Genomic DNA, 21,701 nt, shown 5'->3' on the forward strand with positions numbered 1-21,701 from the left:
TGTTGTTGTAATGTAGGTATAAAATAATCCACATAATATGATGAACCTCGGCTTCTGCGCTTTTTAGCGTTCCGTAGTCCTGTTTAATGCTAACTCAGCTCAAATATCTTTTTTTAACCTTTAATTAAAAATAAAGAAAATTAAAGCAAAGCGCCTCGGGCAGGCGAAATTATGAAGGTTAATAAAACACAACAATTTTTCTTAAATCAAAATAACTGTTTATTTCAGTCGTAGTGCAAAAATAGTCTTATAACTAATGTTTAAAATACTCTAAATTAAATTATTTGTACACTTAAAATAAAATAAATATCACAAATTATATTGCGATAACCGATTTGTACTTCAGGTGAGTAAACAACAAATGTATTCAACATGAACTCGATCAAACATACCACAATACCTCCAACTTTCAAGGCACCGAGGGAATCAAAACAACATTACATCTAAGTAAGTATAGAATTCATATCGCAAACACAACAGTAATAGCATAAATCATAGATTCATTTCACCATCGCTTTCTTTTCGCTTGTGTCTAGGCTTTCTAACTATTTGTCCAAAGCTAACTTCGCCTTCGCTTTTCAAAGGCAATACATCTCCTGAAACTAACTCTAAACTCCGTCTAGAGATCATGGACGAGCCACTAGACTCGGATACGGACGGTACTCTATTTATTTTCCTAAGCTTTCTTTTCAGTTTCACTTCACCTAGGCTACTTATTTCTGATGACGAATTATCAGCGTCTACGGAGCTTGAACTACTTGCTGCATATTTTCTAAAAGTTCTCGATTCTATACCCTGGCTAACATCTTTCTGATGAAGCTTAGAATGATTTCGACTGTCATCATCGAGATTGGAAAGAATCTCGCGCGACGTCTGCGGCAGACGCAAACTGAACCGGGGCGATGAAAGATTAATAGATATACCGAGATCTTCAACTTCGTTCGCTATTTCAATTTTAAGATCGTCCTCATTCGTCACCTGGATCATAGGGCTGGTTTGGCGATCGACTGTTAAAGATAATCTAAAAGGCGATGTCGTGCGAGTCTTGGTCCGAGTGGGAGATGTCATCACACTTTTAACGTGAGCCGGAGATGTTTGTGTAATCTTCTGTGAGGCTACTACATTATTTTGCCTATCTCCTTCATCCTTTGAAATTGATGGTTTATTAATGTTCTTTTCAAGAATATCTCCATATTCCTCTATAATTAATTTTTTGATAAAATCTTTTTCAAGCTCAAACAAATTTTCCACCTCACCTTTTGGGTCGATAGAAGGCCATAAATCATTATGAATGGGTTTTATGTTTGATTTTTCGTTTCTCGGCGATGTTTGAGTTTCTTTTAAAGATATTTTACTGATGGTATTACTTTGTGTGCCTGTGTCATGTGTGTCGATTGAGTGAACAAATTCAAATATGTCTACTGAATTCTTAAATGATAAGTTTAAGACTTTTGTGTATGTTGAGTTTTGTATATTAACATCAGAAGTGTTAGGATTTATGTTTTCATTATCAAGCTCTGTTTCATCATGAGAATTATTTGCTTTATCTTCATCGCTCTTAGATTTATCAGAGGCAACCTGAGATTTGTTACTGACTGGGTCTTCTGAACGTGCAGATTGATCACTTTTGTCATCTTCAAAATCATCAGCATAACTATTTCCTTCGTAATTTTCACTGTTTGCATTGTTCTGCGTCGTATTCTCGGGTGTGTTATCTTTACTATCTTTAATATTATTAGCTAATGTTTGGTTAACAGTTTTTTCTATATCTATCACTTCTTGAAGTAAATTCTCATCGGATGTTGTAAGAACTTTTGGACTATTTTTATGAGTATGTTTTCTTGGGCTATCTTTATGAAAGGAATTTTCTCTGCTGCTCAGAATTTTATCTAAAATTGGGCTGAGTGGAACTTCATTTCTGTTTGGTATATCTGACAGTTCCCTTTCAATATCACTAACTCTAACACCTCCTACAGTGAGCTGTGAATATGGAATGTATTCGGCATTATTCAATGGATTTGACTTTGCTGTTGTACGTGATAATATGTTGGATTTTTTAGGAGAGAGTTTTTTATGTTTTGATGGAATCCCTTTCTTGGAACTTGAAGGTTGTCCATAAACGGCGTTTAACTTCTTCTTCCATTCATCTAAATTTAAATGTGGGCGTTTTTCAGTTTCTTTTTTATTAATCACCCTTTTGTTTTTAGTTTCATTGCGTACCGTGCTTTTAGGAGATGATTTCAAGGCGAGTTTCAATTGTTTGTGCATTACTTGACGGCGATGAGCATCAGAACTAACATTATTAGTAGATTCACTACTTTCGTAAGTTGACATCTTGGATACTTTTCTGATAGATGGTTTACTTGATACATGGTAGGTTTTAGAATATTGTTTACTAATTTTAGGAGGAGCGTGTTGTTGCGGTGGGCAGGTTTCATGTTGGACAGCTATAACACCTACATTATTATTACTATTAATTACTTCTTCCGACTCTTTTCTAAATTCTGGCATAATATCTAACTGTAAAACCTTTTGCTGTTTCAGCTCACCTCTTATATTTACTTCCGGCATTTTTTGTATCTGTAACGTTTTTGACGGTGACTCATCTTTCGGTTCTTCGTATTTATAACTGAATTCGTTATAATGTACCGTAGGAGTACTCTTTCTCGGTTTTCCATTGTTTAATAAACTTTCTCTTTGCGGATCTTCTTTGATTTGAACTATTTTTGGCCGTGTTATTTGCAAATTTTTATTTATGGAAGATTTTTTCAGTGACGTTTGGTTTACCTGAACACCTGTATTTATAGCTTTAGTATTTTGTGGTTTGCGGCTTAGCGATTCATTAGCTATTTTTGGTCTAGACTCGGATGAGAATGGCAATGTTTTGTCAATAATTTTGTAGCCATGAAATTTGGCATTGACCAGCTCCTCGATGTGGATTTGTTCGTTGAAGTCGTCGTCCAAGGGAGCGGGCTGCGCCTTGTGCTGGGCCCGCGGCTCGTGGGCCCGGGCCAGCTCCCCGGACAGCAGCTTGAGGTCGTCTGCCGTGGACTGCAGCATGTCGTGGAGTTTCCTCAAAATTATTTCATCCTCTGGTCGTAGCGCTGGCTCTGTATTCCAAATCTCGTCATCTATGATGTTAACCATTTCAATATTTTTGCTGCTCTCAACCTGTAATTTGACAGTATGGATTATGATGGGTCAACGTGGAATATGACGAGGCTAAAGTTGAAGTTGCTGTTTGTTACAGTCTCTACTAACCAAATATCTATCGACTGGGTACCGCGGGGCGTGGCTTCTCATCTGTTGGTCAGGCACAGGGGCTCTGGCATCCTCTCTGCTGCCCCGCTCCGATCTGGAAAAATAAAATAAAACATTTTTAGTCCTCTTTCGAGAGTACAAAAACAGTCAAGGCGTTTTGTTTGATTGTATCTCAGCTAAAGAAATTACTTGATATTATTATCTACGTTTATCAAAATCTTATTTGGCATGCCATTCTCAAGTCTCTTAATTTAAGGCCACCAGAACAAAGAAGTTCTATAATAAATTACGTGTCCAAGTATCAAATGTAATGATTGGTTTAGAATTGTGACGACGCGACTCAGCTAATGAAGTATGTTAATACCGCGATAAGTAAATTATGTTACAATTGTGAGAATGGATACTCATTTACAACTCAGTGTTATACAGATTAGAGCAGAAATTACACGATTCACTGGCGAGTTTAATAAGTACGTGCATCGATATACGTGAGCACAAGTATGTAATTTAATTTGATATGTTTTGGTATGTACATAATAATATATCCTTCATAAAACTCATTTATTTTTTGCATTTAGGCTTTTAAACAGCACCATCACTTACACGTCCCAGTATTAACCCTACCACTGTTTCGGGACAGTAGGGCCAGTGCTCAAAGGGCAAGTGTTTAAATTTAACTGGGGGTTAAACCTGATTTCATTCAAATTAAGAAGGAATGTAAGTATTTGTTTCTTTTTTTTGGGTAGGCGAGTAAAATAAAAATACAAAATTACAAAATCACATCAATTGTATTTCACCAACATGTACATTAACGTCTTAAACAAAGCATTTCACTGCTGCTTATAGTAAGAAAGAGACATGTCTCAAATTATACATTTCATGTCGACTCCATCGACGTCTACAAACAAGCCTATGGGTAGAGGCGGACTATGACAGTTTGACATATTAAATGTACGTTAGAGAACAGCAAGTAAACACAGCAGATTGTGCACGCTCCAGTATCTAAACAGTAAAAAGTGGCCTTAAAACGCAGCCCTGAAGTACTCGTAATTAAAATCTTACTTGAAACATTGTTATTAAGAGTCAAAATACATTAAATACAACAACATATACATGGATCAGTCAAATATTATAAGAGCAAGACCATGGACAATATTCATTTACGAGTAGAAAGGATCCGACTAGCATTATACATTTTCAATTAAGTAATTCATAACTTATTCAACATCATATTTTTAATTTATTAAGTCACGTTTTAAAATTACAAATCACTAGTCGTATCCCATTACACAAGTCGGTAAAAATTGTGATTGAAATTTTAAGTAAGTATGTAGGTATGTATTTAATTCAAAACACTTCGCCGTGTGACTCGTAACAAGTACAAAATACGTACATTTAATGTACCAAATAAAATCAGATGCACACGTTGTGCTCACAATATCTGCCGCGTTGGGCGAGAACTAATTATTTGACAAACCCGCACCCGGGTGCTTCTTCCACTGATAATACTAATCATCAATTTCGAATCTATCAGAAATAACGAAGTAGCTTTATCGACGATTCTGAATATCAGTCACTGGACTACACAAACATCGTGACTCGAAACCAAAAATGAAACTCCCAAACGTCTGTCAGCACCCATAGAACATAAAATAACTTGCTAGTAATTAGTGATTAAATATCGATAGTTCATAGAAAATACTTATTTAAAATTGAAAATAAGTATGATTTTTATTAACAATGAATACAATTTACTGAAGAGTTTAAAACGTTACATCATCTACATAAGGCTCAAAGTCTCCACTAATACTGAATGAGAACTTCCCCAGAATTTCAGTGGCCCTTCTTTCTACCTAAAATATTTACAACAAGTTTATACAACGTACGTATATGTACACAATGATATATCTAAAATAAATAATGGACATGTCAATTTAATTGAATGTTCTAATATGTACCGTTTAAAGACTTCAAGTCTCGACTTATAGATATCAAACGCTATACGAAGAAATATCGAAGAAGACTCAAATGATTTACATAAAATGCAGTTGCTATTGACGAGCCGAGGCAGTCGCTCAAAGTTGTCACCTCGGGCGACTGTCTCGGCATGCCTCCAGCGACTAAACGCCCACCAGACAAGACTCCGGAACCATAATATATATATAAGGTATATTATAATGCGAAAACAAAACCCAAAGCTAGTACGGCCGTCCTCTGATAGCCTTCGAAATTGACACACACTACGAACTGTTTAATATTATGACATATAATGATAATTATATAATGATAATTACTTCACTTTATACAAATATAGCAGCGAGTTTTAAGAGTTCCTATAACGGCCGCGTGGTCGCGGTTCTGACAATTTGACATTTCACAAAATGACTAGGTACGCTCCCAGCGTATGTAAGCGGTCTCGCTAATACTGCAGCCGCCGCGCCGGTCGCGCGGCCAGCCCCATGTCGCTTACAGATTAACTTATCCTTACAAAATAATCAACTCAAATCAACTCCATACAGTTAAAATATCAAAAATATAATTTTGAACAATTCCCAATCTCAATAGAACGCATATCGTCTCTCGATATAAATGAAAAGAAAACAATTCGAAAAGACGAATTTTGTCATCGAATGCAAGACAGTAACGGAACTCGAGCCACTCTGAATAAATCGCTTCGTAGAAAACAAGAATATTTAGTACGCGTCATATGCAATAAATACAAATATACATCGAGCTAAGATCTGTACATTGAGACGCTTCTCCGGCGTCAGAAACTAAGTTTTTACAATCAGTACCCTTGACTACATAATATGTCATGATCGTATATCGTATAATACTCGTACAGTATATAGAATCACATAAATAAATGCCAAGTTCACTATGGTTCGGGACCTAAAGGTAACTAAGAAAATGGCATCCGAAGAAATACTGCACGTTGCAGCGTACCGTCCTCTAAACTCAACGACAGCTCCCGACAAAAAATCAGATCGACACACCGTCCCGCGAGCAACGAGACCAGAAAGTATCCAACAAAGGCCAAGACCCGCTCAAGGGGTCGCAGGCGCCGCCGCCGACACCCTGCGCGTCTCGGCCGCTCGCGCGTCGGCAGCGAACCAAACTTACAGGACTATTTACAGAGCTATATACAAGTGTCGGTTGTGGCGGCAGGCGCCGGCCTGCTGCGCCGCGGAGCCGCGCGCTGTGCGCTTGCGGCCGCGTGCCGCGGCATACGCTCCCGCGCTCTTCACAGCGAGAGGGACAAGAGGTAGAGTCGGGACACCACGGCGCATCCCTAGGTCTCCCGCTCCTTCTTCGGCTTGAACTCCTCGCCGAGGATCGTCGCGATCTCACCCTGCATGAAAGCCCATGGCACCGTCGAGTTTGCCAACGGGCATTTTTCTCCACTTGGACAGTAAACCTGAAAGAGACATCACAATTGAATAATCTCGGCAAAAATATGATTTAAATACGAAGATTACACAGGAGTGCAGGTAGTTACATACCTCAGATCCTTGCTGTCGCTTGATGGAGTCCCGAGAGCAGGGGAAGCAGAACTTGTGGTGCGGCTGGCTAGGGCACTGCACGAAGTGGGTGTCCTCGAGGCGCTCCTGGCACAGCGTGCACTTCAGCAGCGGCGCGGGCGCGGGCGCGGCCGCGTCTCCGCCGTCGCCCGCCTCCGTCGACGACACCGACGTCGTCGACGACACGTGCCGCGAGCCCGACGACCGCCGTCCGCCGTTCGACCCTGCGATCGGAGGATACCGTTAGCTACCGTCTGCCGGTGGAACCTACTAATCCTAACACGTCAAAAGGTCGTTCGCGATCGAACCGAGCAGACCGTAACTGAGACGTGAAGAAGGGCGCAGGCGGTCGTCGGGCGCCCGCCCGAGCGGTACGCAAACGCCAAATGCAGTTCGAGCCGCAATAATTGTAATTTACACATTATGTATGTTTTTAATGTTTTCTCTCAGTTATAAATATAAATTAATGCAAAAGTTCCAATTTAAAAACGGTTAAGTGACTCGAGGGAAACTCATAATAATGACGGAATCGAGGCGCACCTGAAGAATTGGGAGAGTGTTGGCTGGAACGGCTGTTGGAGCGCTGTGGAGGCGGCTGCGGGGGAGAGCCGCCGGCGGAGCGCGGCGAGCCGGGCGGCAGCGTGTCGGCCACCGACATGAGCGCGGCCATGGGGGACGGGCCCGCGCCCGCCGCGCCGCCCACGCCGCCCGCCCCGGTCACTGGCGGTGAACCTGCTGCGCGACCCAGTGGCGAGTTAGAGGACCCGTTCGTCAACGGTGCGCTGTTGCCGTATCCTGAAAATAGAAGCTATTTGTAAATATAAATCCAAAAATAAATAATTCAATAAAACAAAAACTGAATCATTATAGTCGGTATAGTAGTGTTAAGCAATAAAATATATTTTTGCCTCATATTCAGGCGCAACTCCAAACCTATGCCCATTTCGCTTTCAGTTATCCTATCCTACCTCTGGTATCAAATAGCAGTAACAAGTCTTAACTGACCAATGGTTCCTAGTGTGTAAATCCAAATATTGGTTTATTTTGTTCGAATAACCTTACATTCAACACTGGATGACACATCATTTGCGGTGGAGCGACGGATAGTAAACACACGTTCACACACGCATATAATGTCTTATAAATAGCATTGTGTGTTAATACACGCTTACGTAGAGAGCATGTGTCACCAGTTGGTCACACGACGTGGCGCTGGCGCTTGCGGGTTCAGCCCAACTCACCCACTAGACGGGTAGGTAAGTAGTATAATTGAGTTGATACGAGTCCGCACTCAAATGTGTATCCAGTCGTATCGCGATCGTTGCGACGTTGCCAAACGGCTGTATGTGGGTCCCGAGTGTGTGTTGATAGCCTGCCGTTGCTATGTTATGAAATATTTAACTGTCACTAAAATATTGAACTCATTTAAGAATTTTATCAAATACACATGAACTAATATGAGTAAGCTTTTATGTAAATTAAATGATTCGATGAGTGATATCGAATTTTAAGTTTGTATTATGGGTTAAAAATTGCCCCAAGATAGATTCCAGTTAAAATGTCTTACTTTATTGCCTACACATTGCGTTATGAACTCTCGTTGATGTACATGGACGATTCATTACATCAATAGACAATAATGTTATTTAAAAAATGGGGGAATGTTTGAATTTGCTATTCATTAGATTCAGAGGATAGTAAAGGGCGGGAGTGATAGCCGGGAAGCCGATCGGTTGGAAGGCACGGCCCATATGGCGACGGTGACGTCACGCGGTGACCTTTTTGGCCGGCAGCTCGTGGCCGCCGCGCTCCCTACACACGCCAGCGGAATGTGGTCGAGCGACTCTGCCAAGCGTAGGCAGGCGATATATTTTTTCGCCCGACGGCCTACCTACATACGTACGCGAGCGAAAATGTCGTCACGCGACGTTGCCACACCGTCGTGTCGTGCATGCATTCACGGCGCGGTTGCTCGTTTACATTACGTGGGTGTTTGTACGTAGCGAGGTTGTGTGCGAGAGGCCGCGGGCTCGCTTTCGAGAACGCTCAACCAGTTGGACCGGTTTCATATTTATGGACTGAGTTAATGCACCTACCTAGATATGAATCCCGTGGCGGGCGCTTGCGCAAAACATTCACGATTGTCGGACCGAGCACGTTCACGTTAGTTCATAGTATGTTACGCGTGATTTGAAATACACGACTATTTTAAAAGTTTTAACCTACATTGTTATTGATAAACAACAGAATGTCTACAGAGTTACATCATTCGTATACATTTTAGCCTTATACTCGTAGCATATCAACTTAATTTATGGCATAAATGATTTGGGGTATGCGTAATTTATTTGTGCAAATTGTTCTTTTTGCACTTTGTAGAGTGATTTTATTCCAACGGACAGAATGAGATTTCATCAAGAAAGTTTCTTGTAGTCTGTAAATAAAACAGATGACTAGGAATGAAAGCTGTTATGATTTTTATTTGATTCTTGGTCAATTTTTACTGAATACCATTTTGACATGTCTTGTAATGATTATTATTATTATTTTTTTATGTGATAGGAGGCAAACGAGCAAACGGATCACCTGATGGTAAGTGATTACCGTCGCCCATAGACACCCGCAGACCCAGGGGCGTTACAGGTGCGTTGTATTAATTATAAGAATAAGAATAATTAATTCTTATTCAATTAAAATCCAAACTATTGCTGTATATTGCCTTTATTATTAAGGACGAATGTTTTAGGCTTTTTTGGTAGCGCCTGTTTTTTGAATTCATACAATTACCAATCTTACCAAAGCTACTTAAATTAGTTTGTCATATTATTTTGTTTATTGAGAGATGTGAATGACTTTTGAAAGCTGCGCGTCCAGCTCGATCGTTTTTGTCCAATTACTTCCAGTCTATTACCAGATAAAATTTATAAATCACAATATTCACATTGTTTCTTTCAATATTTTGTCCGAGCACATGCATAAAACTTTACTAAATTATACAAAAATAATACTCCAACAAATTACATCTAAAAACTCACTGATTTTGCAGGTCGTTGTTAGCGTGGTAATTAAGTATCTTGCCTACCTTATTTATTTTCCGCACGTCGTCGAAACCCATACTACATGTGAACTACTATACCGACTTAACTAAATTAAAAGAGCATAGTTTATAAATTTGCTAAATACCTATAAATCTTACCGTTAGATTTAAATGATGATGCATCAAAAGATGGTGTACGGAGCGGATGTTTCTCCTGCTTGAAGACACGATCTGCAGCGAATGTTGAAGCTGACAAGGAAACAGCTGGCAGGGAATCACCACGTGTTAGTGGTGGCCGACTGTGTTCTTCAAGGAGCCTTTTGGTAGGCTCGTGGTGATTTTGGTGATCATCCTCGTCAAGCGGCCTTTTGAGGGTCAAGCCTGGAGCGAGGCGAGCGCCAGCGTGTGTCGGCAGGTGGTGCGCGGGTAAATGTGCTAGCCGTCGTCCTTCATGTTCCTCTCTTCGGCCGCCGTATTCCGCTAGAAGACCAGCGCCAGCTGAGGGTCGGGTGTGATGTAATGTAAAACCAGTTGTAGGTGCATGATGGGCTGGAGGTGCCGGCTGACCTCTGGCTGTCGTTTCAGCTCCGTTTTGATGAGCATCCAAAGGTGCCCGATGAGCTCCTTTAGCGTGTGTGGGGCCACGACCCTCTTGGAACCCATGGGCGCGCTTTAACTGACGAGCGGTATCGAGGACCACCTCGATGCGGTCTGCTCCCTCATAGTTCACGCACCCACGACACACCGCCTCCGAAAACTCGTGCAACATTGCCCACGGCATGCGGGGCAAGTCGCACAGGTAGCAGTGCTGCCGCTTCTGCATCACCGACATCTCGCCGCCGGACGTAGTACGGAGAGCGAGAGATCGGCCTTCCTCGTTTCTCTTATAAATTGTCACTGATTTATTTAACTCGCAACGAAAAACACGGTCACCATGTTACACAGGATCACTGATTAGTTTCACATTCGGTTTCGTGATCACGGAGCACCGGAGACGCGGAAATTGCAAGGCACTCGCTTCGTTTGCGGGTCGGAGAGAGACTGAGCCAAGTCGCGGCGAGCGGCGGCAAGCGGGGTGCCGGGGCGGCAGCGGCCATTATCGAGCGGTGACGTCAGCGCGCGCACCGCGACCACGGCGCGACGCGCCCGAGCCGTTAGCCGCGACGCGGATGCGCCAAGCGCCCCACACAAGCGCTTATCGCGCGATAACCATACGTGTGCACTTGATGCACGTCTCAACTGATGCAGACGAATGATTACACTAAAAGCAACCAAAAATACATACTTATCAAAGGTTTGAGTAAGTAGTTACATTAAATAAAGAAAAAACAGCACAATAAGCACAGGCAATACCTGCAAGCGCTGCACAGTGCGAAACAATTTTGAATGATTTTAACAAATGGTAGAGCAGTGGTTGAATCACAACACAATTCTCTAATTCACTGTGCGTTATCTGGGGCCCTCATTTCCTCTATAATATTAATTCAATGAAAGTAAACTGCTTCTGTTGTAGAATATCAATTATTTACTGCGAACGTTACATGGACGTGTTCGATGCATTAAATTTCGATCTATTCTCGGTCGGTTTCCTTTCGGCCGGCTGCATTCTAAATTATTATTACCGAGTAACAAGAGCGGATCCGGTTGGAAGACGGGAGCGGGGGGACGCGACCGGTGTGGCGGCCATCTTGAGACGTGACGTCACGTGACGAGTCAGCCGAGCGTGCGGCGCGGCAACGTCGCACGCCGCCTGCTGCGCCATGTTGCCGCTCATTTCTGTTGTGCTTTAATAATGATGAAGGCTCATCGCTTTTTGTATGTGGGCGAGGATCGGAGAAAAAACAGTTATGCGGCCAAGTAAACGTGGATGACGAACCGGTGATCGCGGGGCCTCGGGCGCATCGCGCCGCGCAACCAAACTGATGAACCTACTTTAATGATCTTGATGTTTTGTATCTACCTACCAAGTGACTACGTGCTTCGATAAGGCTAGTTAATGGGTAATTTGTATTTGATCAACTTGCTTGCAACAGTTTGTAATGAAATGATAAAGATAGAAAATATACATATTATGGGTAGATAGATACTCTACTTAAATCTATTAATGGTAAAACATACCCTGAATGCAAATTAATCATTACAATCAAGCAAGAAATTACATGACATGGTAATGTAGCACATTTGTGATACAGACGGAAAACATAGACATGTGGAAGGATATCATCCATGTTTAATGTATTAAGCTTAATGGTATTATCCAAACTGACTCTATCAACAGTGAACAGGGTAATGAACTAAATTTTTCAAACTCTCTCTTGGTTTTCCCCAATTTAAATGGCGTCGAAATTCGCAATCTAGTAATCGGATTTTCCTTTGCCTCGTCACGAACAAGTTGGTAACTCAATTCAGCAGTTCAGAATGAAGTAAATTAGAAAAAGGGACTTTGAGATTGGACACTTTTATTTTTAGGCCGTCTCAATTCACACCAAATTAGTCACTTGGTGTTTTCTAAAATTTTCCTTTGGAAGCAAATAAGCCACACACAAATTATTATTTTGGAGGAATTCATAACTTTGTTCAATAAATTCCTAGTAGGTAATATGTACCTAATATCTGTAGGTAGAGAATTAGAGATCAAACAAATTCATGGTCTTTCGACCAATAATTGCGAAGCAAACTATTGAAGGCAAGGTAGGTGCAACGCAATGAAGTGAATGTAACGCATAACGCACAGAGTATGACCTGGTCTGTTATGGCATGTCAAGGGCATGTAAATACAAAAGAAGCTACATTTGGTTTATTGACGTTCAATTAGATAAACTGCGACGGCGCTTGCGCGAGCACCCCCTAGCTAGAAGGTATAGTAAGCACGCACGTGCTGTTTATTTACATCTAGCCACCGCAACTCAAGCACGTTATGTACTAATAGCATATATTGCTACAATTACATTAACACTGATTGACTGCGAAATTGTACATGACGGAGCATCAGCTTCCTCCCGCTAACTAAGGTCCACCTTCATAGTTCGAGTATTGATTTTCAGAAGCTTCGCGTCCTCTTTGTGAGTAGCATTGTCTTGCTTTGTTGTAGTAACAACATTAGTCATATGAGGATAATCAATTTTACTATCGCCCTAGGTAACAACATGATCGATGATAGTAGATATAAGTATTTTTCGCCCTTATTGATTGATATCGGTATTTCATCTTGCGTGTTAGGTAGGTACTATCAGTTACTAGATAGAAGATATAAGAATTACGTAATATGTTATTTTCGTTCTGTAGTGTTGTAGGTCGTGGTGATTTTGTAGAAATGTTCTTTGTGTTCAGTGTTGGATGGCTATCGCCTAGTGTGCCTGGTGGCGCTGGGTGGGGCTGGGGACAGAGGACAGGGCATCACGTACAGGAGGGGGCGCGAATCGATGCGTCTGGTCTGGCGCAGGGCGCAGACTCGGGCCCGCACCCATAACACGTGTCAATGTTTATTTACGTTTCGCGCACGTATCATTAACAGGAACCGCTTCGACGCCAACATCTCGGTTTTCGGATTTCTCCGCGTTCAAAATACTCAAACGAATAGTCAACTCTTATGGAACAGGTTCCGTGCATCGGATTACTTGTAAAAAAATTAAGACAAATTTTAATGATAATTTAATTTCATTTATGACATTAACAATTCTTGTTTATTGATAAGTTTGTTTGTACAATTATGACGAGATCATTAAAGTATAAAGTGATTAGCATATTTCATTACCTAGCAGCTTTTCTAGTTTCCTGATGAATGATACGTAATTAATATTAATTGTTTCATTTGCAATCTTGTCTTATGAGACTTTTTAAGACGATTCATGGTCATACAAAAATAATCGTAAAAAAATTCCACACATCACCTCGGGTTTTCCATTTAAAACCAAAACTAGTTATGATTATTTTTATACTTGCTTATCCTTGAAACATCGGTGTTGTGCTCGCTCACTCGACAGGATATTAAATGGTAAAGTATTTATAAACACATTGACGAAGTTTAATGTCCAAACCTGTTGGTGTTTTTACTATTCTAGAACCAGAAATGAAATATTTCCAAATACATCACAATTTGATATGCGTAATGGAAAATAACCCGAGTAGCAGAGAGGTCGTTCAAATATAGATCAACCTACGTAACATTTAAAAAATAAACTTATCCGGTTTGATATTATAATATAATGTTCAACGAACCGACTGCCTGATTCATTTCTCAGATTTTCCACAATTTGTAGTAACGTTGCAGAAATTAGCTGCCATATTAAACAGTTGTCATGGAGAAGGCTGTCTGTTCTGCGTGATCAAGTTTTGTCTTGTTGACTTGTTTGGAGCAACATAGAAGCGTCAGAGAATCGATGCTGACTGATACCTGATGCTGAAGCTCGAGCTTCAAGATATTCAATATTGCGGCCACGCATTACGAACGAATTCTATCAAAGCTAAGGCGAATTGTTGTTACCATGTAAACTGTAACCTCAAGCACCCTTGAATCAAAGTAACCCGGGGCAGACACCCTAGCGTTACATCACCCGTTATCGAGCGGTGACGTCATGCTCCCGGGAAGCCTCTGGCCTGGGCAGTAGGGTGTCCCGTCGTTGTATGGGAAAAAAATTTTTTTGAGCTACGGTTACGCAAGAGTTATCAAAAGTTGCGTTTTGACATATAGATTACGATTAGCATTAAATTTAATGAGATATCTGTCATCTTGAGGCCTCTACCTGTCCTTAAAAATTTTTTAAATTGCTATTTTAGGGGTTCCTAACATAAACTATTAATAATACAAAAATAGCGTTTTTATGAAATTTGAGGGTACACAATGAGTCACAGCAAGGTTTAAAATAGTTTAAAAACCAATAAATCCATAAATACTTTCAAAACAGAATTGGCTTTTTGACCAGAATTAGGCATTTACGCGCGCGATTTTAATGTATTCCTAATTAATCCATGGGTCAGCCAAGTTATCGATTTAATTTGAGGATACTCAATTCCCTTCTCACAGCAGGTTAATAATTTTATTACGCTATTATAAAACAATGATTGGCATCTCTAAGTGGAAGCTAACAAAAATGGCAGTCAATTTTAGAAAATCAACCATAACTTGAAAACCATATGTCCGATTTTATTACTTTTTTATTTAAATGATAGCTCTACGTGTGCGCTTGATATTTTGTATAATAAATTGTATCGATAAAATCAACCTTTAGTTAGTAATTAAAGGAAAATTGATTTTTTTTACATTGTTGAGATACTACTTTTTAAATCATTTTTTTACAAAATGTCTTATACTCTACTAAATGTTTTACACGAGCCAAAGAAGTGTATTAAATTGTCTTTAATTTGATATATAACATGTATGCGTTTCATAAATAAAAATATATTTTTACTTCCGTTGAAGTTCACCATTAATAAAAACCTGCGTAGACAACAAAAACTTCAGCTAGAAAGTGTTTGTAACGTACATAAATGTTATTTATATTTAATAGTATGCTAAAACTATTTAACATGTCAATTAGTATTCTGTTTAAATATAATATTATAAATATTTTTGGCTAGGTAGTTTTTACCTGAAAAAAATCAAAAAGTATATTACTGCCATATATTGCTATATTTTTATTAAATTTATGCTAAAAGTATGTAATATTATACCAAAAAAGTGCGGTGCGATACCTTACAGCAATAAAACCTCAACAGAAATAATACCAACAGCCTCGCCGAAGGAGTAGAAAATTTGAGAAAAACAAGTCAAAATATGAATTCTGCTAGTTCGAACCAAACCTATTCCTCACTGAAAACAGTCTGCCATTGCCTGCAAATCATATCTTAGGGTTCAACTGCCACTGTTATTACAAAATAATATGAAATAATTGTGGAAAAAATATATTAGATGATAAACAGTGAAGGGCTGATTAAGTGATTTTTTGAGACATAAAAATGCCGGTAGAGCCCTTGAGACATTATTTTATATTTTTTTAATTATTTTTACGGTAATCTACATCTTATGACGCAACTTTTGAGGGGTCTTGTGTAGCGAAAATATAAAAAAAGATATTTCGGGACACCCTACTGGGCAGGGCGCGACAGAGACACCCTTCTTATAGTCTTCCTTCGTGCCTATTGATTACAAGTTCCGACGCTGCGCGGACCCAATGGATCAATATGTGCCATTATTTGGGATAGTGAGGATCTGCATTATTTGTAACAATTTCAGACAAAGTGAGTATGGCTCTCAACGCAGTTGTCGTTGAATATTATAGACTTTAATCATTCCCCCTCAAACTATAGACTTTTTATTGGGTGATAGTTTAGTCGGCTTATAATTTATTTGAGGAATCGACCGATACCGAATTGGAGTAATGTGCGTACTTTATTTAATACTTCTTCATTCTGCTGACAAAAATGTATAGTCTGCGGGGACTCTAACGATATTAAATAAGGACATGAAAAACCAATAAACGGTTTATTTCTAAACTTTAATTTCTGATTGCGTACACCCTCTACGTAAAATCATCCAGCTGTTACAACTATGTTTGAAGATTTCGAAGCTATAGAATTACATTCTGATACTTTGGAACCGTTACTTTTACGCAGGAAATAAACAGAACAAGCCAGATGTTCGCTGTCTCTGCCCACGACAAAAAGGAACTATGTATAGTTAGGTAAGTATAGCTATTTTTGCAAAGTAATTCTCATGTTAAATAAGAATAATTTGTTTCATTTAAATAAGGTTGGTACATCAAATATTTCCTGAAACTTTGACCCAAGCTAATATAGCAAATCAATTTAAAAAAAAACATGGAATGAAAACCAAAGTTAGATAAGAACAAGGAGCAGTTGTAGATACGAGTTAACGATGGGCCAAAAATATATTTATAATGGATTCTATGAGAATGTGTAAACAGGTTATTTTTGACTGCCTGAAGTCTCGTCAGTCTCGTGTTCATGTTAAAATCAATAAAATGAAACAATGAATGGAGCATTGATTCATCGGGCTGAACAAAGGTCATTGGTATCGGCCCAGTTTGAACTACAACGCCTCTATTATGTTTCATAACCAAAATAACCTCATTGTTTCGATCGAATTTGGACTACATAGATTTAAACGGATAGATATATCAACAAAGCCCAGCACATGTTTACGAACTACTTAAACTTACTTATCTTCTAGAAAGACAAATCTTCCAAAAGTAACGCTCTATCAGGCTTCAATTGAACTACGTGAGAGCATTAGAAGTCAGGAAGTTACTAAATGATCCTTTCGTGAAAGCAATAGGTAGTTCAACGATAATGATCTTCATCCTTTACATCGTATAAGTTTTATACAGCACTCTGTATCTGTTATTTCAATAGACTTCGTAGCGTAATAATAGCGCAAATGTAACACTGTAAATACGAAATTGAGGCTATCGTAGTAACGTTCCAAGTAATTTTCGCACACAAAATCAAGACCTATGATAACGTTGGCGAGTCGTTTACCCCAGACGCTGCGGGGTGACGTGCCATCTTCATTTTTATTGACCGGACCCTCGCGCATGCGTCTCTACATTGATCTACCCTTACTATGGATACCAAGCCTTGCAGAAGCTAGTATTATATTATCTGTGGTACGAGAAATGATGGTAATTGTTCATGCTTCCCTATTCTTTGTACCCTTTGAATATCAGTTCTAGATGGAAAGAGTATGAAATATTGAGTATACTTCCATCATCGTCATCTCATCATCACATTGTTCCATCATTTTGTGACTCGATCGATAAATTTTCCAAAAAATGTATAAATACAAACATGCATAATAATAATAATTACTAATAATTCTACCTCATAGGTTCAATTTAGTTTGGAGATGATTAGCTTGATTATTTTCCGTAGATATTTTGTTCTTCTAGCGTCATTTACTAATTATTCAAGATGTAAGTAGAGAACTTAAAATAGTAATTAAACAGGAAGTGGAATAGCTTTACATTAAAATCGAGTCAATCAACTTGCCAAATGTATGTAGATCCCCAAACCTGATCAGTATTACGTAGCGTAGACCAAAAGCGTATTAAAAATCGATCAGCAAAGAGGCGCCACTGCCCACATGATGCAAATGACGTTGAAACTTGAAACAATTGGTTGTAATGTTGTTCGTCATTAACCTCTTTAATTGGTAGTTGAGTTGAGCAATTAATCAAGGGTGGTGTGATAGGTTTAACGAACCCGCCGGGCGATCGATCGGCGAAGCGGTGCACGCTGCAGTGGGAGTGGGACCGGTTGGGGCCGGGGTGGACCCGCAGTTCCCTGGGACCGATCAATGTCTGCCGCGAGGATCGCATGCTCCAACCGTAAAGTTATAGGGGGAGGAGACTGCTTTTATGGACTCTTCAGGACTCATTAAAAGATACTACAGTATATTTTAGACAGGACCAAGCCCTATGATGTAGAGACTAGAGGCGATAATTAAGATGCAATAAGAATTGTAAATATTGGAAACTTCAAGGCGATCCTTCATTATGTTCATTGACACGGCCTTAACAGGTAATGAGCGCTATTTTGTAATGATAAAAGTTTATCATATGTAGGCACTTATCTTCAAAAATAAAGTTTGGGCAAAACTTAGGAAACTCTCTTGATATAATGTTGATGGTATGTAATTTTTTGTCAACATTATCTTAATACAAATTCAAAGTTTTAAAGACTCTCCATTAGTATAGGCATAAAGCTCTCTTCTTCAGGGCATTACACGCCTCAAATAACCAAACCATAGTCGTCTTCCTAATATAAATAAAAAATAAAAATGCTCTACCATCACTTCGGAATCGGAATAACACAATCTCAGTTGGATAGAAGTAATTTGCTATTGTGTGTGACTGACAAGATTCTCAGAATAATGATAATTAATATTCCCCGTTTGGTGACACAAAAATAACCTACTATACAATGAACTCTTCGATTGTTTATGAGTCAGAGCAATCGAAATAATGGAATACTATAATTTAGGATTCATTACTCAGAACCAATTTTGATTCATTATAAACGAGTATTAAAATAAAATTCAATTAAGCATAGAATTAAATACCATTTCAATGTTTGACATTATGTTGAGGAAATTGACGAAACTAGACGAAGAAAATTTAAATTCCAATATTATTAATTTGTGTCTAAGCACCATGCATAAGCAATTTATTTAGTTATTCCGAATAGAAAAATTATTTCCCCGAGTTATAACCGAGCTTCTATTGGCTGCATCCTTGGCCCGGTGACCGGGTCGACCCGGTCTTTGCCCGGGATAACCTTGGGCTCACGTGCAGCCTTCGATATTGTGCAGTTAGTTTGATACATTCATAATTGAAATTATGACAACTTCGTCTTAAACGGTCAGGTAAAAACCAATACCCAGGTATTTACGGTTTAGTTAATTAACATCTCGGCTGAAACGAACGAACGAATTAACATCTACTGGAAATGTTGAACGGGGAAGACCCTTGGCACGAAAACATTAAAAAGCAGACTTAAGATCGCCGAAGGTGACTCCAAATTGGGATCTCTAAAAATACAAAACTCATTGCTGTCGTTATACTAACTAACATACATGAGGTTGGTCTGATGTACGGACGGAGCTGTATTCCTAGGTTGGAGGAAGAAGCATCCTTGGCCCGGTAACCGCCGTGACCCGGTTCACCCGGTCTTTGCCCGGGATCACCTTGCGTTCGCGAGCTCATCAATAACACCGTTAAGATGGTAAAACAAATTATGAACTCTAAGATATTACCAATGTTATTTACCTGATTGATTCTCATTGTCATAATAATACCCTCCTACCCTAATTATGAATTCTAGTAGTGAGTTTCTGTAACCATTATCATGGTCGTACAAACAAAGTTAAATAGGTATTAGAATGCATTAGTCGATCTCGATGAAGAGTATCTGTCTTGTGGTCTCTCTCTAGCCTCTCGATGCATCAATTATTTAAATTACTATGAGTACTAGCACCACTTTAAAAGGCTTATTATTGCAAGTAATTAAGTAATTGATCATAAAAACGAGTTTTTTATGTCACAACAGATTATGTTCACTCGATGAATCATGCACATATACAGGCAAAATGATTCACGGTAATCACGCTGCAAATATTTCAAGATAAAAATATACCACACCTACCGTTACGTTACGAATTCTAAATCCACATACGGATCTCTCACAAAAAAGGTTCCCAAGATATTTCATCTGAGTTATGCACCTGTCATGAGTCAATAATCTATATCGATAGGGGTCACATTCCTTGAATGGTCCTTGGCCCGATTGCCTAGTTCCCGGCTACCTGTTGAACCGTCCCTTTGTTTGGGACATGTGGTAAAATTTACGTGGGAAAGCATTCGACAGACATGTGTTAATATGTGGAAGGGTTGAGGGTTATTTTCGGCAGGATGTTTGAGTAGAGCTACGCTATGTTTAAACCCTTGCTAATTATAATCGAGAGTTATATTTAAGGTTCCCATGATTTATTGTTTGAGTAAAGGCATCGAGGTGTTGACCTTTACAAAATGTTAGAGCGGTTAATGGACACACGAACGTGCTGACATTATACGTGTAGGAAAAATTGTTTAACTAATTCAGAGGTTGATTCATCTTTATGAATACAAAACGCAATATGTGGTTAGGTACGTGTTATATCTATAATCCTATATATTTTCCGACGTCATTTCATCACGCAGTCAGTACATACTATACCCGTATTATGAAATATTTAATTAATCAGCATGTCAAATAGGATTTTATCAATATTGGTTGGTAATTTATCAAACAGAAAGAATTTTAATTGAAAACAGAAAGATTTATGAGTGTCATTCAATCTTTCTTACCAAATAAATCAATCAATCATTTTGCTATACATACGAGTATATCAACCACCTTTCTGATCCATCTGTATCCACTTAACGATTCCGTAACCGTCTTTTTTCATATATTTTAGTCAAAGCTGTAGTTCCGTAACTACTTAATCAAAGACTCCTTGGGTCTTAGGAGTTAGGTCTTTCACCACTCCCAGATACGTTTGGGCAACTTGTCCCAGCTTCCTGGTTCCGGGTCAGGGATCAATACCCGGGCGACCCGGTCGCGGGATCCTTGGCCCGGTTTGGTTCCGGGAAGCTGCTATTGAGCCATCGGCTTATTAGGCTGGCACCGGGACGTGCAAGGCCCAATCAGGGAGTAGCACAAAAATAGAGTTAATTAATGGTGGCTTTTCAAGTTAATCATGTAGGTATCATCAAATTCAGTAAAAACGGCCATAGGTATGAACTCTTTCTACTCATGTCATTGGTCTAACATGTCTGTGTTCAATTCCATAACTCTTCTTCTTTTCGTGTCGACAACAAACCTACAGTGTCAGCCTAAAACTCCATAACTTTGTTTCATATTAACACTTGTCTTGTCGGTAAGTATTTTTAGATTTCATTAGATACTGTTTGATCTCTTATGTGTTTGCCTGTCATGGCTTTTGTTATCATATCTCATTTTTTAATGATTGACGTGGGTAACGTACCCGTGAAAACATGTTACCTAAATAACTGAAGACGTAATCTTTCTTGTTTACGAGTAGGAAGAGATATGTGTTGTGAGGTGTGATTTATTATAAACTATAACCACCCCTCTAAAATTTAACTTTGAATTACGTCTTTATTAACGGAGCGTAGCAGAAACCGGTATACTTCAATGATCAATTTTCAATATTTGACTCTACAATTCTATACTGTAAAAATATACACAACGAAAAACATTGTAAATAAGTAAGTACATTTATTTCATTAGCCTTATGATCTGGCTCGCCCTAGGTACTTTGCGGTTTGCCTGTTTTGCCAGGACAAACAGGGAAATAGCCTAGT

General features: G+C 39.3%; 3 protein-coding genes across 5 annotated transcripts in view; all 3 read right to left on the reverse strand.

Annotated features, from left to right (window-relative positions):
* Positions 1–372: 372 nt before the first annotated feature.
* The window catches only part of LOC114349665 (uncharacterized), a 100,786-nt gene continuing 79,457 nt past the window's right edge, over positions 373–21,701 (reverse strand). Inside the window, exons 4-5 of the mRNA XM_028300126.1 lie at positions 3,262–3,355; positions 373–3,171 (exon numbers count right to left, since the gene is read on the reverse strand). Coding sequence (XP_028155927.1) covers positions 493–3,171; positions 3,262–3,355 — 2,773 coding nt within the window. The 3' untranslated portion in view covers positions 373–492. The remainder of the gene's footprint in view (positions 3,172–3,261; positions 3,356–21,701) is intronic.
* Positions 4,031–10,882, reverse strand: Pits (Protein interacting with Ttk69 and Sin3A). Its single transcript, XM_028300127.1, has 4 exons — positions 9,979–10,882; positions 7,323–7,577; positions 6,765–7,006; positions 4,031–6,679 (listed from the first exon to the last, which is right to left on the reverse strand). Exons 1-4 carry the CDS (start codon positions 10,649–10,651, stop codon positions 6,554–6,556), a joined length of 1,296 nt encoding a protein of 431 aa, XP_028155928.1. The 5' UTR covers positions 10,652–10,882; the 3' UTR covers positions 4,031–6,553.
* LOC114349667 (uncharacterized) lies at positions 10,776–12,466 on the reverse strand. 3 transcript variants are annotated; one of them, XM_028300128.1, is made up of 2 exons: positions 11,442–11,608; positions 10,776–11,080 (listed from the first exon to the last, which is right to left on the reverse strand). In XM_028300128.1, exons 1-2 carry the CDS (start codon positions 11,591–11,593, stop codon positions 10,798–10,800), a joined length of 435 nt encoding a protein of 144 aa, XP_028155929.1. In that variant the 5' UTR covers positions 11,594–11,608; the 3' UTR covers positions 10,776–10,797. The 3 variants fall into 3 exon arrangements, 1 of the variants encoding a protein (XP_028155929.1); XR_003655651.1 differs by having other exon boundaries at positions 10,990–11,080; positions 11,173–12,466; XR_003655652.1 differs by having other exon boundaries at positions 10,990–11,103; positions 11,173–12,466.

Source organism: Ostrinia furnacalis, unplaced genomic scaffold, assembly GCF_004193835.3.
Source record: "Ostrinia furnacalis isolate ACB-3 unplaced genomic scaffold, ASM419383v2 OfSCF0695, whole genome shotgun sequence".
Taxonomy (NCBI): Eukaryota; Metazoa; Arthropoda; class Insecta; order Lepidoptera; family Crambidae; genus Ostrinia; species Ostrinia furnacalis.

Excerpts from the sequence above, each read along its gene's own strand:
- Pits (XM_028300127.1), bottom strand. The coding sequence starts at position 10,651 with ATGTCGGTGATGCAGAAGCGGCAGCACTGCTACCTGTGCGACTTGCCC. Across the intron at positions 7,578-9,978 it reads ATCATCATTTAAATCTAACG|GATACGGCAACAGCGCACCG; the intron begins GTAAGATTTATA and ends TTCTATTTTCAG. Across the intron at positions 6,680-6,764 it reads AGCGACAGCAAGGATCTGAG|GTTTACTGTCCAAGTGGAGA; the intron begins GTATGTAACTAC and ends TGTCTCTTTCAG.
- LOC114349667 (XM_028300128.1), bottom strand. The coding sequence starts at position 11,593 with ATGAGCGGCAACATGGCGCAGCAGGCGGCGTGCGACGTTGCCGCGCCG. Across the intron at positions 11,081-11,441 it reads GGATCCGCTCTTGTTACTCG|TGTAATCATTCGTCTGCATC; the intron begins GTAATAATAATT and ends GGTTGCTTTTAG.